General features: G+C 39.7%; 1 protein-coding gene across 3 annotated transcripts in view; it reads right to left on the bottom strand.

Annotated features, from left to right (window-relative positions):
• Positions 1 to 980: 980 nt before the first annotated feature.
• The window catches only part of DGCR2 (DiGeorge syndrome critical region gene 2), a 44,724-nt gene continuing 29,897 nt past the window's right edge, over positions 981 to 15,807 (bottom strand). For 2 of the 3 annotated variants that reach the window (XM_057411374.1, XM_057411375.1), the window contains 8 exons: positions 14,142 to 14,267; positions 12,634 to 12,844; positions 11,570 to 11,646; positions 8,662 to 8,838; positions 7,368 to 7,571; positions 3,533 to 3,685; positions 2,625 to 2,861; positions 981 to 1,833 (listed from right to left, as the gene is read on the bottom strand). In XM_057411374.1, coding sequence (XP_057267357.1) covers positions 1,592 to 1,833; positions 2,625 to 2,861; positions 3,533 to 3,685; positions 7,368 to 7,571; positions 8,662 to 8,838; positions 11,570 to 11,646; positions 12,634 to 12,844; positions 14,142 to 14,267 — 1,427 coding nt within the window. In that variant the 3' untranslated portion in view covers positions 981 to 1,591. Of the gene's footprint in view, positions 1,834 to 2,624; positions 2,862 to 3,532; positions 3,686 to 7,367; positions 7,572 to 8,661; positions 8,839 to 11,569; positions 11,647 to 12,633; positions 12,894 to 14,141; positions 14,268 to 15,807 lie in introns of those variants that run through there. The other variant, XM_057411376.1, reaches the window with a different exon arrangement.

Here is a 15,807-nt window from a genome sequence, read left to right as displayed (position 1 = left end):
AATAGATCACACACACCCCCACGCAGTATTTTCTTCCTGTCCCTCTAGGCTTGTGCCCTTCATAAGGTAACAGAAGAACACAGGGGCATTCTTACAAATTCCTTATAACGCATCTCATCTGCTGACTGTTACAGTAAGTCAAGGAGAAGCAGAGGCAAGAGGAGGATGGGGTGAAAGGGTAAATTATTTGTGCACTGAAGTCCAAATTTAAACGTAAAACCACCTGTAAAGATTATTTTGTATTCACCATCAAACCCAACAGTGCTTGATGTTGGGTTTAGTGAGGGAGTGAATGAATCATTTTGCCATCTGTAAATTAAAGAGTTCAATCAAAGGGGGAAATTTAAGATGACATATCTGACTGAAGCAAACTGCTTTTAAAAATCATTTAAGTGCACTAACCTCATGATAATCCCTTGTGGGACCTGGATAAATGGTTTGGGGGACACATGGGAAATCCCTACAAGAGGGCTGGCAATTTCTGGGGCCCTGATAAGGAACACATGTCCAATTAGAATTAAACATCGTGCATAGTGCATGTTGACCACTGCTTTTCAATGTTATTTGTAGAAGCGTAAAGAAGTGAAAGGGAGGGAACACACATGCTAAACATAGCATGCAATAAGAAAAGCAAGAACAATGGCCTTTTATCCAGCCCCGTCTTGTGCAACTGTTCAGGAGTTAAACTACAAAGAAAAAACACCTCACTCTTCCTTATGGGGTTATAACAAACAGGGGCTTCATACAGTGAAGTCAGACTGCACCAAAACTGAGTGCTCCCCATTTTTTCCCTAAAGTACCGCCTAATACATAAGAGGATTCTACTGAAGGGACACAAGCATTACACAGACCCAGTTTTGTTTATGGTCCAGAAGTTTACCCAACAACATCAGATTTTGCAGCTACCAACAACAAATAATTGTGATTGCAAATCCTAGTTTTCTCAGTACCCACTTGTCACATATTGTGTAGATCGCTGCTCTGAGACAGCAAGGCAGATCAAAACACGCAAATGTGTTATACTGTGTAACTCTTACTTGGTGGCATGTGTTTTAGCTCCTCAGTGTTCCCGCTTTGTAAAACAAGCCCCAGCCCCTTCCCTTGCAGTTCTGTCTTCTCTGCCTTTTCCAAGTATAGCACTGAAGCAAGAGAGAAAGCAACTGATTGAGCAGTGACTGCCCCCACCCGCCTTTTCCATTGCCTATTTCCTGGGTCCAGTGGTATCCAGCCAAATCAAAGCAGCTTTTTTCTGATGTAGATGTTGTTTCCTCTCACGTTAAGAAAAAAAACCCCACAAAATAAAACCCCTACCCATACTTTTCACCTCCTTAGAAGTGAAAGGAATTCTCTGCACTCTTTTCCATAGCCAATGGAAGAAAAAGAGCAGTTATACAATCCATATTTACAGAACAAACCGATTAGTGAATGAGTAACGACAGCCAAAAAACGAGAGGCACAATCCTAAACTAGAACATAAAAGCAGTGTTCAAAAAACAAAGTGGAGATTCCTTCTGAAGTTCAAACCACGGATTAGTGTTTGTCTGTGCAAACAGTTGCTAAAACTCTGACTGGTGATCGGCTTTTTTCTCCTCTATACAATGGTGTTGAGAGAACAGTGGCTGTGACAGCTGCCTGTAAGAGTTTCTGCCGGAGTGTTTTCACTTAGCACTGTGTCAGGAGGGACAAGAAAGGTGCTGCTGTCAGCAGAGTCTTCCAGCTCCACTGGAGAAGGACCAACTGAGGGAGGAAGCGATCCCTCTGTAAGCTGCGGGGATGCATCACAGTTTCCTAGTGATGGAGGACTGCTTTGCACAGTCTGAGAAAGAACTCCATCTGCAAAAGACAAAAACCAAGCAGAATCAGAATGTGAGGTATATCATTTCACATTCCCAAATAGATTTACTATCTGTATTTCTAGAAGCTCTGAGTTTTTCTCAGTTTTGCATTAATGCACAAAGAGATGACACTGCAAAAGAGGAATATTGGGTAGCAAAAATAAAACTTTGATATATAAATAAGATACTTGCACTAATCAGGCTCACTTATCTTGTGAGATATGCTGCTATAAAAATCCCAAATTGGAATGGTTTCTACAGTATGTGACTAGCACAGCTGCAAAAACTGAAGAGTGCTGGGTGAATCATTAGAAAGTGGTATTTTTGGTCAATTTTTGGGGGGTGTGGGTGGGGGAAGTGGGGAAGAGAGAAGACGCCGGATAGATTTTGTTCAAGATCTCTTGTACTTGACATTTCGTCTACTTTTTAATAGCAATCTCTGTAGACCTATCTCCAGAAGATCAGAGAAGGTACCAGAACAGGGGAAACTAGGTAACCAGGTAACCCATCCAAGGTAAGGCTTGAAAATAGGTAAGGTCAAAGTTAAACTATCGGCAGCAAGGACTCTACTTGAATTTAGGTGTTCCAAAGAACCTTTGGGAAAAAACAAGCTTAATGATAAATTTTTAACAAAAGACTTTTCCATTGCATTAATAGATTTTACTATTAAATATATTTTCTCATCACAATCACTAAACCACATGATTATAGTTAATAAATATATAAAATAAATCTACCCTCTAGCCAAAATGAAAAAGAGATACAAAAGAGAAGCTACTGCCTGCATACCTGGAGCAGAACAAAGGATGCTGTCTGGATTGACAGAAGCCTCGTATGGAGGAGGTGGGTCATCTGGATGTTGAATATCTGGATACTTGTAAGCAGTGTAGGGTGGAGGTGGATCATGGAAATGAAATGCCCCACCTTCCCCATCATCTGAAAGATGCAGTGGAGTAAGGCCAGTTCCAAAACCATCAGGACCATAATCAAAACCAGGCATCCTGCGGCCCAAGTTAAAATGGTGCACTATTTCAAGAGAAGAAACAGTAGTAAGTGACTTTATCCCATGCGTTCTTCTTCAGGTTAAGGCAGATCTCAACACCTTTTTCCACTTTTTATGCCCAAGACACTCATGTCTCCTGAAGACCTAAAAAAGTCTACATAACCTATACAAGTCAACTCCCTGCAGTTACACAATGATACCCAGGCCCACCTGAACCCAGCCTGTTTCTCCTGCCTTACACCAGAATTTTAACCTAACCTCTCCAAACTAAGGCAACACATAAAAGATATTTCACACTTGGATCACATAAAAAATACTTTTCCATTACAGTCTGGAGTTCAAGTCTGAACAACTTAACCAAGACACACACACAGAGGCACAGACAAGCAAGACCATAACATTTCTCACCTTTATGTGTGTCAATCTGTCAGTAATGAGCATGAGGCACAAGATAAGTGTTGATACACATTTTTTCTTGGAATGTGCAGTGGTTCAGAGAACCAAAATCTGCACAAATCATGACCAGTCCAGGCAGCCAGCACAGACCTACATCTGGGTACAACACTGACTAGAATCTACTACCAGACTTTCCCTGATGTTTTACACAGACTTTTATTTCTTTCCTTCTGCTCCCTTTATGCGGAAGCGCAGACACTGCTTCAGTCAGGACTTATTACAGATACAGGCTACTTACAATTTGCTCCAATCAAAGACTCTATGCGCTCTCTCCGCCTCTGGCGTAGCCGGTGGACCATGAAAAGCAGCAGAGAGAGGATGAGGAAGGAGGAAATGCAGCTAACAATCAGACGCATTCCACCGGCCATTGAGTCGAACAAACTGTTGCCATCTGTTACAGAAAATATACAAGAAGCCTGTTATACTTCTGTTCAGGACTCATTTTTCTTGATGCTTTTCTGTCAGTAATGGAGAGAGAAATGTAGAGTGGAGATTCATTAGGCTGGTTTAACCCTTCTCTTTTCAAAAATGGAAGAAAATTATGAATCATCAGGTGATTGATCTATTTATTGCAAGAAGATCTAAAGGTTTCTGAAAATATCTTGGCAAAAGGGACAAAATGTTGAAGGCTTCAGGTCTCTGAAAATGGGGAAAAGGAAAGGTTAGTGGCATTTTGCACATGCATTTATCTCCCTGACATAGCTGATGATGTTATACTAAAGGAAACATCAAGCCTGGAAGCTATGGGAAAGGCCTGAGAACCGGTGTTATCTGCCCACTATTTCTAAATGACTTCCGGACATCTTAACTTTAACATTTCCAACACCAAAATCTCTAAACAATGTCATTGCCAAGACGTGGTCATCTAAATTCCATGTCATTGGTACACTGGTTAGCATCATTAAATGACAGGACCTAAAAATACCTTAAAAAGGTGACTCAACATGACAATCATCTTCCAGAATCAGAAGAGAGATTAAGGTCAACAGGAATTAAATTTTTCCCAGATCACACAGAAAGCAAGTGGCAGAACACGAAACAGACTCAGGAGCTCAGAACTTCTGAGAGCTGTACACCACTGCTAACCAGATCCACATTTGGAAGGCTGTTGTGAGCAAATTATTCCTGTTCTACCAGGGACAGACACGAAAGGTATTCATTTTTCACAATTCAACTGATCAGACTTGGTTATGCTTAAGTAGCATGTACACATACAGATACTCTACACAAAGAAAAATGACCTAAAAATTACTGTGCTGTGTTCTTTGCACCAATTTCCCCACTAAAGAGCTCTGAATGAGAAACACACCCAGGTTAGGTGTGGATAAGAAGCAGATGAAGCACTGACTTGCTACAAATGCTAGTAACAGAAAAATCCACCAAATTTATACATCGCTAAAGTACACTGCTAATAGGCTGGTATTTATTATGGGAAGCATTCCTGGCAACAAGAAACGCATTTAATAGTGCACAGAGCTCAAGTATTACACCCTCTCAAATCTGGCTGCGCAGTACAAAAGCCTCTGTGCTGTCAAATCTTTTAGCAACTCATTACTGTCAGAGCTTAAACCAATGCAGTCACACACCTACCAACCAACACACCCTCCTGAACACACAGGCCTGCTGTTGTTCCCCCTCCATTATAGGGCAACACTAACTTCATGAACATCGTAAATTAGTGCTATTAGCTGCCTTAAATGAAGTGACTTAAGTAAAACATACACACAGGCAATGTTGTAGGCAGAAAGCCTGACTTCCATATACTCTCCTTAGGCCAGCTACAACTGCAATTCATGGACCTTCTGGGGCATCTTGAGCCACTATCACACTCCATTACACCGTGAAAGCTCCTAATGTTCAACCTGGATAAACTACTGTCAGGTCAAATTAGATTAAAAAAAGTCAAAGACTCGGCTTGTACACAAGATAAGTCATCACAAAGATTTCCCACCCACATAAACAGAAACAGATTATTTCAGAAAGGTTGTTGTACACCCAATACAGTCATAATACCTTGTAACTGCATTAGCTGAGTCACTAGAAAAGTTTCTGCACTTTCATCTCTTTCAAAGTGTTTTATTTATTTGATTATCTTCTCACAAATAGGAGTTGCAGGTCTGTCTAAACAAGAGCCACACAGAAAAAAAGTTTTCTACCACATCCATGGAGCAGCATAAAAGATTTTTTCCCTGCTATTTATCTTCAAATAAATGACGAGAAGCATCTTTCAAGGGAGGATAGCTGTGATTGCTCAGCTTACTCCTACCACTGGAAAGTTTCCCCACTATCAATCCTTAAGCAATATTTGCTATCTACTTGTAATCACTGCTCACCCACTCACACTGTGGGAACTGATTACCTGCCAACCCAACAGCAGGATTTATTCCCCCCAGTCTCTCCTTGGGTGATTAATTTACTTACTGTTGATTAGTAAACTGTTTTCTTTCCTTTGCAACAGAGCTTAGGGAAGATATATGTAAAAGTTGGACAAAGATAAATACATGCTGATTAAAGAAAGTAATTCATTAATTTTGTCATCTGGAACAGCCATTTATAAACACCCAGAAGGAAAACTGAAATGCTTCATTTAAAAATTTCAGTGTTTATCACTAGCTGAAGTAACTTCATTATGAAGGAAGTTTGACAACTGCTTGATGATTCTTCAGCTCAGGCAAGAGTATAATGAAAGTCTCTTATTTAGCAACAGTACAGAAAGAAGAGCTTAAGGATCAGGAAGGATGTGGTGAAATACACTCTTCAAATCAGTATTCATGAAATAGTTAAGACTTACAGCAATAAGCAAGGATTAAAGAACACAGCACAAGGTTATCCCAGGTCATCTTATCCTGTCTGCTGGATGATGCTTTGCTGACACTGTTCCTCAAGATATAAAAAAAAGTGAAGACAAAGCCTTAAGTCTGCTGCTAAGAGTGGAAGGAAGACTCCTGTTTTTCCCCCCACTCTTTCACCGACCAACCTGCAACACTAGCTACGTACACCTGTTAAAAGCTTAACCCTTAGAACAAATGTGAATGACAGCAAAGAGAAGCCAAAGGCCTTTAACGATTAACTTCTGTAGTTAAGACAAATAAAAAAGACTGCAAATTTGGAAGCCAATAAACACCCCTTTTTTTGTAACAGGCTGAAAGAGAAGCCTGTAATGGGAAAAGTGAGTTGACTTTCCATGTTTTCCATACAGAGTGCAGAATAGTTTCTTAGTGCACTCACACAAGATTAGGTTCTTTTAAAATACTAGGAGATACCAGTGTTACAGAATGGCTGAGGTTGGAAGGGATGTGCTGAGATCATCTAGTCCAAACCCTGCTCAATCAACATCAGCTAGAGTAATTTGCCCAGGACAGAATCCAACCAGGCATTAAATATCCCTGCAGACAGAGATTCCACAAGCAATCTGCTCCCGTACTTGACCACCCTCACAGTAAATTCCAAGTAGGATACATTTCTTTTTAGACATCCCTTTACAGAAAAATACCCCCCCCCCCCGAAATCTACATTCCCAAATGAAGACTGAAGAACAGTTCAGAGCCAACTGAAGACTTTATTGATCCAAAACAAGAAGCTGCACCAAGATGCCAAATCCAATAAGCAAAGTTGCACATCTGGATTATTATCAAACCTCTCTATAATTTATAAACTCTGCTTCCCGTGTGATCCTGCATGCGAACTTCCAGGCACATAAATCCTCATGTCCAGGGAAAGATGTTTAATTAGTGCTCAAGAGAAAAGTATTTTCTTTTCATGACAACTAAACGCAATAAAGGAACCATGCAAAAAGTGCTACTAAAAATCCTGAGTGCAGTGTCAACTTCCATACAGAAAATAAGCTACTGCTTCTCCTACACAAGTAGCATCAAGGATGACTAATTATTTCTAACCATAGTCTGAAATGTTCCGTTCCCCATGATTTAATATGTTTCCCCACAGGGAGTTTGTATCCAGCAATGTGGAGGCATGGAAAGGATGTATCATTTCAAACAATGTTATACCCAAAGATAACCAAGTTGAGTACTGAACTAATTTCTCTTGACAAAACTGTAGCAGTCAGCTCTTACCTGGGTCTAAGCATGTAAATTTGCAGCATTCCTTAGGGTCTTTTCGATACTGCTGACACCCCTGGGGCCGTTCACACAAAGCAGCCACACACATTTCAGGTTCACCGTTGTGACATGTGCAGCTCAAACAGGGATCATTCCCTTTTGGAGTGAAATAGTAGCCTTCATCGACAATGTTGTCTTTGATATCAACACAAGTCTGGCCTAGAACAGAAATGCACGTCAATATCCAAGTGCCTGTGAGCCTGCCAGACAGGAGTCCTGTTTATTCTGTTACATTAAGTGATTTGCAAACATAAGCAGACCATCAGTTAAAAGTCACACCTTCACATTAAAGCAACTTTGAAAAGACATCTCCAAGGAGTGAGGAAGATAATGGATATTCTGGAGGCACAGAGGGATGACTTACTCAAAACTGACAAAGTGCGTTTTAAGTATTCAATGGAGTTAGCACGCTTTCAGGGATGACCAAAAAGGTCCTCTTTTGATCATCATTTGACAAAACACACATCTTTCAATATCAGATACCAAGATTTTATTACATCTCAGGTTAGACAAGGTAATATCCTGTCTTCCTATTTTTCAATATTTCAGGTGCAAAGGCAGATAAAGGGCTGAATTATCCTCTCTTGCCATTCTGCAATTCTTTTTCCTGCTTTAAAGAAAAAGGAAACCAGAAAAACTTCAAGAACTGCAGTAAAAGTTTAACAAACTTCCTCCTTGAAAAAAGCACCATCAGAATCAGGTATCTTATATGTTACCTGAAAATACTGCAAATACCTCTATTGGTATCAGGTCTTTTGGAGTAAAGAAATGCAAGATACAGAATGAAAGCTGTATTTTTTCCACTTTAAGTCAGTAGCTCCACTTGCTTTTTTCACCCCCTGGTTCTAATCATTGGCTGAAAAGAATTTAACGGGATTTGCTATATGCAAAATGAAACCAGAAATAAACATTCCTCATTTTCATGTGACAATTTAAGAGTGATATTTCCTACTAAGGCACTTTTTGTTTGCTTTCTAACTTTTTTTTCCATTCTAACTTTTTCTCCCCCAAGTATACTTTATTTTGGGGTGGATGCAGCTGCTCAACAGTAATCTTTTAGTGACAATCTGTACTGTGGCTGACAACTACACATTATAGTGTTCTTATTTATTTAAACCAAGCGGAAAATTAACTCCTACACTCTTTAAAATTCACTGGGCAAAAGGTAGGAAGGACAACTAATAAATGCCCCCATATTTGTTATATTTAAACAGACAACACAGTAAACACTAAACTAAAACCAACTTACTCCTTTTGCAAAGGAATGAAGATTTCTCGTAGCAGTTTTCAGCATACCAGCTGTGAAAACCATGGTGCCGAAGGGTAGGAAAATGGAAACACTGAAGCTGGGCACAAAGAACGTTTTCCTTTTCAGACATAGCCGTACCAAAGATAGGATCAGGGGGTAAAAATACTTCCAAAGAGCCTAGAACGAGATGCATTAGTGTAAGCAGCCTGTGGGTATGCAAAGCTTTGGAAAGGCTCTGTAATGTCACTCATTTCACACACACCAACTCTGCTACAAGGCTACTGTCCTCTAGCTTTAGCTTCCATTAGCAACATTCTTCCTTCCTTCGGGGAAAGGCAAAAGCGAGGAGGGAAGGGGTAACTCACAGAGAGAAGAGGCTGCTGTTTTCAAAGTACTGGGTAATTCTGTCATTCTGAACCAGCAGCAGTGATGTTCTTATATCCCTACAAGTGCCGCTTTCCAGGGTCCCATGGGGTTTGCCTACCAACAGTTATGCACCCTTTCAAACAACACCGAGTTTGGCCATGCTTTCAACTAGCGGAGTAATAACCTGTACCCATCTCGTACCTGGCACCCCAGAGATGTGTGTACATCTCTCGTGTGCTGCTCCCCCACATTTTATGCTGCTCACTCAGAGTGCAGAGCACTGCTACACAGAGAACAAGGCTCCAACGCTGCCTTTGCTGCTGCAGTAGTGGCATGGACTATGCGGTCCTTCCAACTCACGTAACTTAAGAGACTATTGTGATAGGCTGCATACAGGGCAAGCGGTGTTCTGGGCATTATACAACTTTTAAAATATTATTTTTGACCAGTGACTTGCTTCACCATTAAATCTGCTGGTATGCAAAGTTGCAGAGATTAATGGGCAACCACGACAGCAATTCTCAAAATTAGCCTATGCTTTCAGAAGTTTCTTTCCAAATCTGTGTGCTTAAACATCGATTTTATCAGCTCCTGTGGTTAGCATATTACAGTCTTCTCACATTACGGTCCTCTTCAAACACTTTTAGGTATGATGCTTATTTTTTTACAATGCAATTATGTTCTGCTATCAGTTTTTGAAGCTTTATCATCTGCATCTCCCAATACCGGATTAAAATTTCCAAGATAGAAGAGCCTAAATCACTTTTCCAACATAGCAGGAATTCAGAGAAAGTCTCACTATGAGTCAATGAGTCTTAAATTTTTCAGAAGCTACTGAATGCTACTAGGTACTGCTATGTACTTTATTTCATGTAGTACTCCTTTATTAAATAGAAAGCTTGCAAACAAAACAATAGATAGTATTGAGAAGGCTTAAATTTATATAATGCATCAAACTAAATAAAACTTGTGATAAAAGACAAATACTATTTCTTGTGTCATTTATGCTTCCCTGGTAGAAAACACTGTCAGCAGATGGCAGTGCAGTCAACCTTCTGAACACCAAAGAAAGGTCCTTTAAAAGGAGAATGCCTTTTTTTTTTCCCCATATAGCCTTCCCAGGAGAAACCTACCTACCTAAACAGATCTGTCCTGACCAGAAATCCCTGTTATGAGAAAAAAGTTGGACTTTCCTCCCTTCCTTACCCCTGCTGTCCACAGACACCTTCAGGTGCTTTGCTTTAAGGAATTAATGGAAATGATCCTGCCTCCACAAGAAGCAGCAGTTTCCTCTGAATATTGAGTCAACCCTCTTTCCTTAAATGATGAAAGCAATATCGCTGGGCATGGCACCATGCAGGTTTCTATTACTTCTCACGTGTCAAAGTATTTTTCAAGACTCAATCGTTCAGCAAAATTCTGTTCAAAATTATGGATCTGTACCTAAGGGCCAGTTTTCCTTCCAGGTTTTCCATTACTGAAACTTGTATATGAGAAGAAAACTACTCCAATTATTTTTCAAATGCTATGCTGGAATTCAAGTGCTGATGCTTAAAAAAACCCCTTTCCATTATCTAAACCAGTTCAATCTCAATTAGAGATTCAATTCCACATGTAAGAGCAACTGATAAGGAATAGATTTAGATTGGATACTATGCAGAAATCTTTCTTGTGAGGGTGCTGAGGCACTGGCACAGGTTGCCCAGAGAAGCTGTGGCTGCCCCGTCCCTGGCAGTGCTTCAGGCCAGGTTGGATGGGGCTTGGGGCAACCTGCTCCAGTGGAAGGTGTCCCTGCCCATGGCAGGGGTTTGAACTGGGAGAGCTTTAAGGTCTCTTTCAACCCAAACCATTCTGTGATTCTATGATATGACAACTTTAACTAATCCCTCAACTGAATTAATTAAAAATAACAAACATAACTGCATTTTCAGCAGAGGGAGCTGCTTGTTTTGCACTAAACAAATTCAGTGATGCCTATCAGATTAATGTTCAGCTTTTCACATAAATTGGGATTTATTTTTGGTATTAGGTAAATTTTGTCTTGGTTTACATAAACTATCTGAAGTACTGTAAGGTGAAAAAAATCTGAGTAATTCCCCAAAATTCAAGATTGGGTTTGGTTGGGATTTTTTTTTTTTGTCTGCATAAAAAACTACCAATTTTTAAAAAGCTAAAACCTCAAGATATGCTCCTTGCACTAGTCTGTGCAAATACTAGAATCAGGAATCAGCAGTTTATCTAGATAAAGAACAAGGAACTACAGAGCAGCTTCCTTTTCTCAGCTTAATCAAGGGGAAAGCCCAAATAAACTGAAAACCAAGTTCTCTCCAAAAGATACCAATGTGAAAACTATGAAACTTATTACACTTGAAAATAAGATGCTTGTCAAGTAATAAACTCTTTTGATGCAGTAGAGCAGAGCAGTTCCTCTTCACTATTTCAACACTATCACTGAAAGAAGTTAATTGTTCTTGCAAGTAATATTCAGATTTGAGACAGTTTCCACGGGCAATTTAACCAAGTAATAACTGGGGAGGCCTACCTTTATAAGCTACTTCCCAGTGACCTTCTAGAGAGTGATTTCGATTGGTAATCACATACTGATATCCAACCCAGAACCTGAAAGAAATTGTGTTAGATTCTAAAGATAAAAGCCAAAAATCATACTAACAAGTTACACAGAATCTTCCAATGTCTTTATAGTTCAAAGCTAACTTTCAAAACATTGATGATTTTTTCCTTAGCATTTCAGCCCATACATTAGCAATACTAATGTATTCATTAGTATAATATGATGTACTAATGTATGAATACTAATATACTTCAGATACAGCTGAAGAATAAAGGGAAATACTTGATGGTTTTCTATGTTTACAAATGGTAACTCACCATGTCTTTTATTTCCACTCATAAGCACTTTCTTCTGTTTTTATAGCAGCATTTCAGGATCTCAAACCCCAAAACCACACAAAAGCACCCAGAAGTCAAGTATTCTATAAGCATACACAACTAATGTTAAGACTATTCCAGATCAAGCCATCTGACTCTGAAGAGACAGAGATACAGCATTACTGAACCGCTCCTGGTGATCTGTCACAACAGCCCATGAGACTGACAAAAAACCCACAGGCAAAAGAAAGAAACTGTTTGTGGTGAACTAACAGTATGAAATATCTAAAGCCACAACATTCTTACAATTCAAAATGGCTTTTTACTTCACTCTCATCTCAAACTTGCAGTCTTTCATAGGACTTAAAGGAAACATGAATTCTGTTGAGTTTTAAATAATTATTTCTACACAAGCCAGGGCAGCAATAAGTCACTGTAAAGTCAATCTTCCTTGTTGCAGTTCAAGAACACTAGTACATTGCTGAGACAGCCTGAAGGTAAAAAGACTGCTGAATTGTAGCCTATCTCTGAATGTTAATTTAAACATAAAATACAGATGGCCACTGCCAGACTACCAACCAGCACACTCATACTGGGTAGTAACCTGAAGTCAATTTTACCATTAGATTTCGTAAGCAAACTGAACTACCAGCATTCACATTGCACAGAAACCATTCTCCTGTAATACAAGATCTTTGTCCTTTCCTGCTTACTCACCTACGCTGGTCCTTCCTTACAAATGTTTTTTCTTCCAAGTCCCACTCCTGTGCCAGGATAAACCTTAGCTCCTGGTCTGCAGTGAAGGTGGCAAGGGATCCATTCACCCGCTGACATGTCTGCACAGCATCCCAGTAGTTCTCTCCATTTAAATACACTCTGTAACAGCTGGCTGTGCCCTCATAGTGGTGCCATCCTGTTGGGCACTTAACTAGGAAACATGAAGAATAGAAGGGAAACCATTCCCCCCAAATTAGGATCTTCAAGAGAATGCATCCTTATCAGTTTATGACAATGCAATGCATAATCACCTGGGTGTGTACACACAACATACTGCATATACTTCATCTCACCAGGAGGAGATGCATGTATTACAGATCACAGAAGACATGCTTTACTATGGCTTTTGATAAAGGAAAATTGTTATGAATATATTTTAAAAGATGCAACTCCAAGTAATGTTTCAGGGCACTGTCACAGCCTTTAAAGCCTTTAATTAAGACCGATGATCTACTGTGGAAGATATTTCCCTGCACATCTTTGTAAAACCAATCAGTTCGATCAATCCAAGTCAAAACAAGCAGCAAGAAGCAGGAAGAAAAAACCAGAGGTGGTCAACTTAATGATTGTGTCTTTCTATTAGGTGGTTAGCAATACATCCAACGGGCTGTGAAGTTTTCAACCTACTTTTACAGACAGTCCCAGTAGTATTCACGTAATCCTGCTCCCACAGTCAATAATTAAGGACAATGGGGGTTCTGGGCAAGTGTTTGCTTTGGAAAAACATCACTGCAAACTGGATCTTTAGCAACAAGGTGACAGCGTGAACTGCTGTCTCTGCTTTCTTTCAATTAACTCAACTGAGGGAATATCCAACAAAAGCCTTGAGACATTTCTGGATGAAACAGGCCCAGGGACTTCTGACAAGCATTCCTGGGGGTGATGGGTAACCAATAGAGAGAACCACAGAGACAGGCAGATGAAATTTAAAACAGAAGGGAAATTATATTAGCACCTGCATTTGCAGTGTTAATTCTGCACAACACTTAAGAACTTCAAATACATAAACTGTTTTATGTTTGTTACATGCATTCAGAGTTCCTGTTCGCAAGCCTCTTTATTCCCTTCAGAAACAGTGATCTTTATCATCAAATAGTGATATATAAACAGATTTGAAGCCCTTGAACTAAATATTTTTCTTTACCCTTCATTTATATGGGCTCATTTAAGAGATACTGTTCACATCATTAAGAAGGGACAGAATACAGCAGCATCACTAAGATGGTATATAGAATATACACAGAATATACCAATATATAAAATGCATACCATTTATATAAAAGAAGCGTGCAAAAACCTTAAAAAGCAGTGCATATTAAGAAAATCTGGTCAAAAAGCTATGCAAGAGTAAAACCTATTAATCTCCCCTCAAAAAAAAAAAAAAAGTAGCCTAAATTGGTAAATTAATTAGCAGGAAGATGGCCCAGATTTCCCAGACTGCAACTTACTGCTAAATCGGACAGGCTGTGCCATATTGACAGTGTGAAAGCGGGTTGTCTCTCCTCCTCTCCCTCGACTGTGCCTGGAGTCCACATTCTCCTTCCCATGGTAAGTTCGCTGGTCCCCTGTCAGTCCTGGGGACCAGAAGGCATAGTCAGTACTGGTGAAAGATGCAAGCAAAGGCAGATTTCATTTTATTAGTATTTCCCTGGTTTTAATTCAAGTAATATACAATAAGTAATGTAGGTAAACCAAGATGGTAAATCCCTGCTTGGCCATTTCACATGATACGTAACCAAAATACTCACAATTGAAAAGAGCCAACAAGCCATTACATGAGTCTCGCAGAGTAAGCAAAACGTTCTGGCAGATTCTCAACAGCCTGCAGTTATACACAGGACTTGACACTCATCATCTCAATTGCTGCAGCATACACAACATCCCCAGTGCATTTTATCTGTTCTTGTTTACAGAGCTACCTACACTCTACCTGCTTCATTTTGCAGTTGTGTGTTCAGGGATATAAGACAACTTTTCCAATACTCTTTCCAACACATTCTCTGAGTACCAGCACAAAATTAAAACCACAAAAGGAAACCTATCTTCAGCCAGAAGAACGAGGTTTTTTTATTCACTGTCAAGTTTCTAAAGGAAATGTTAGTTTGCTATTTCTGAAGCAGAACACATACACACCCTCAGCTCAGCGTCATGGCTTCTAACAAGTGCACATAACTTAGGAAGAACATAATGCACGATGTTATTCCAGAAAAAGGGCTGGGAGCTCCACATGCCTACCAGGAGTTCAGGTGGAGACACTGCAGGATGGGCTGTAGCCAGCAAAACTAGCAAGATCCTAGGAAAGCTGGCACAGTGGTGAGGAGAAACCTTTAAGAAAGATGGAGATGAGCACTGGGAAAGATTAACCTGGAAACAAGGGATTAACCTTAAAAAGAGAAAAATGAAGAACCCAAGAATGTAAGCATTAGAAATATCTGCTAGTACGTTATCTAATATTTCCAGATGTTATTAAAGTAATACAGTTAACCAGCACAAAGTGCTATTGCAGTCATCCATTTCTATATAAAGAGATCAGCTTATTTTCCTTTAAAGCTGATTAGCTCTATTTAGCCTAGCAAAACCAAATAAACCAGTCATGATCCCAAATAAAGAGGGGCTACACAGTCGTCTTCAACAGATTTAACTACATCCATTTGAAATATGTTCAAAACCATGTCAATAAAACTTTCCTTTTTCAGACTACCTTTAAAAAGCAAGTGGTCCACAGCAATTTCATGGTAATTTAAATCCAGAGTTGCAGACTGTTTGCTGTATTACCTGGGGGGAAAGACCTCCAGAAGACTCACCATTAAACAGTGCACTTCTTGGAACAAATGTGAGCACAGATGAGCAAAAAGAATCACTAGCTAGAGCCTAGGAACAGCAGAGTAGCTTTGCATTCATCTGGCTCGAGCATACCGAGTTTGCCCTGGGTTAATGGGATAAGCAAGGGATATTTAATTATCAGGTTATCCTAGGAATTACATGTCTACAGAGATAGCCCATTAAGAAATGGCCGTGCACAATACACTCACGTGGCCTTACAGGAATAAAGTAGTAATTCTACTGTTCAGTATTAAAATATGCTATTTATCACAGGCAAGAAGTTAGTGCCAA

The sequence above is a fragment of the Pezoporus wallicus genome, unplaced genomic scaffold, assembly GCF_028554395.1.
Source record: "Pezoporus wallicus isolate ANWC-B61680 ecotype Strahan unplaced genomic scaffold, APGP_CSIRO_Pwel_v1 contig_6401, whole genome shotgun sequence".
NCBI lineage: Eukaryota > Metazoa > Chordata > Aves > Psittaciformes > Psittacidae > Pezoporus > Pezoporus wallicus.
The sequence above is the reverse complement of the archived record's forward strand: the minus strand, read 5'-3'. Positions and strand labels throughout refer to the sequence as shown.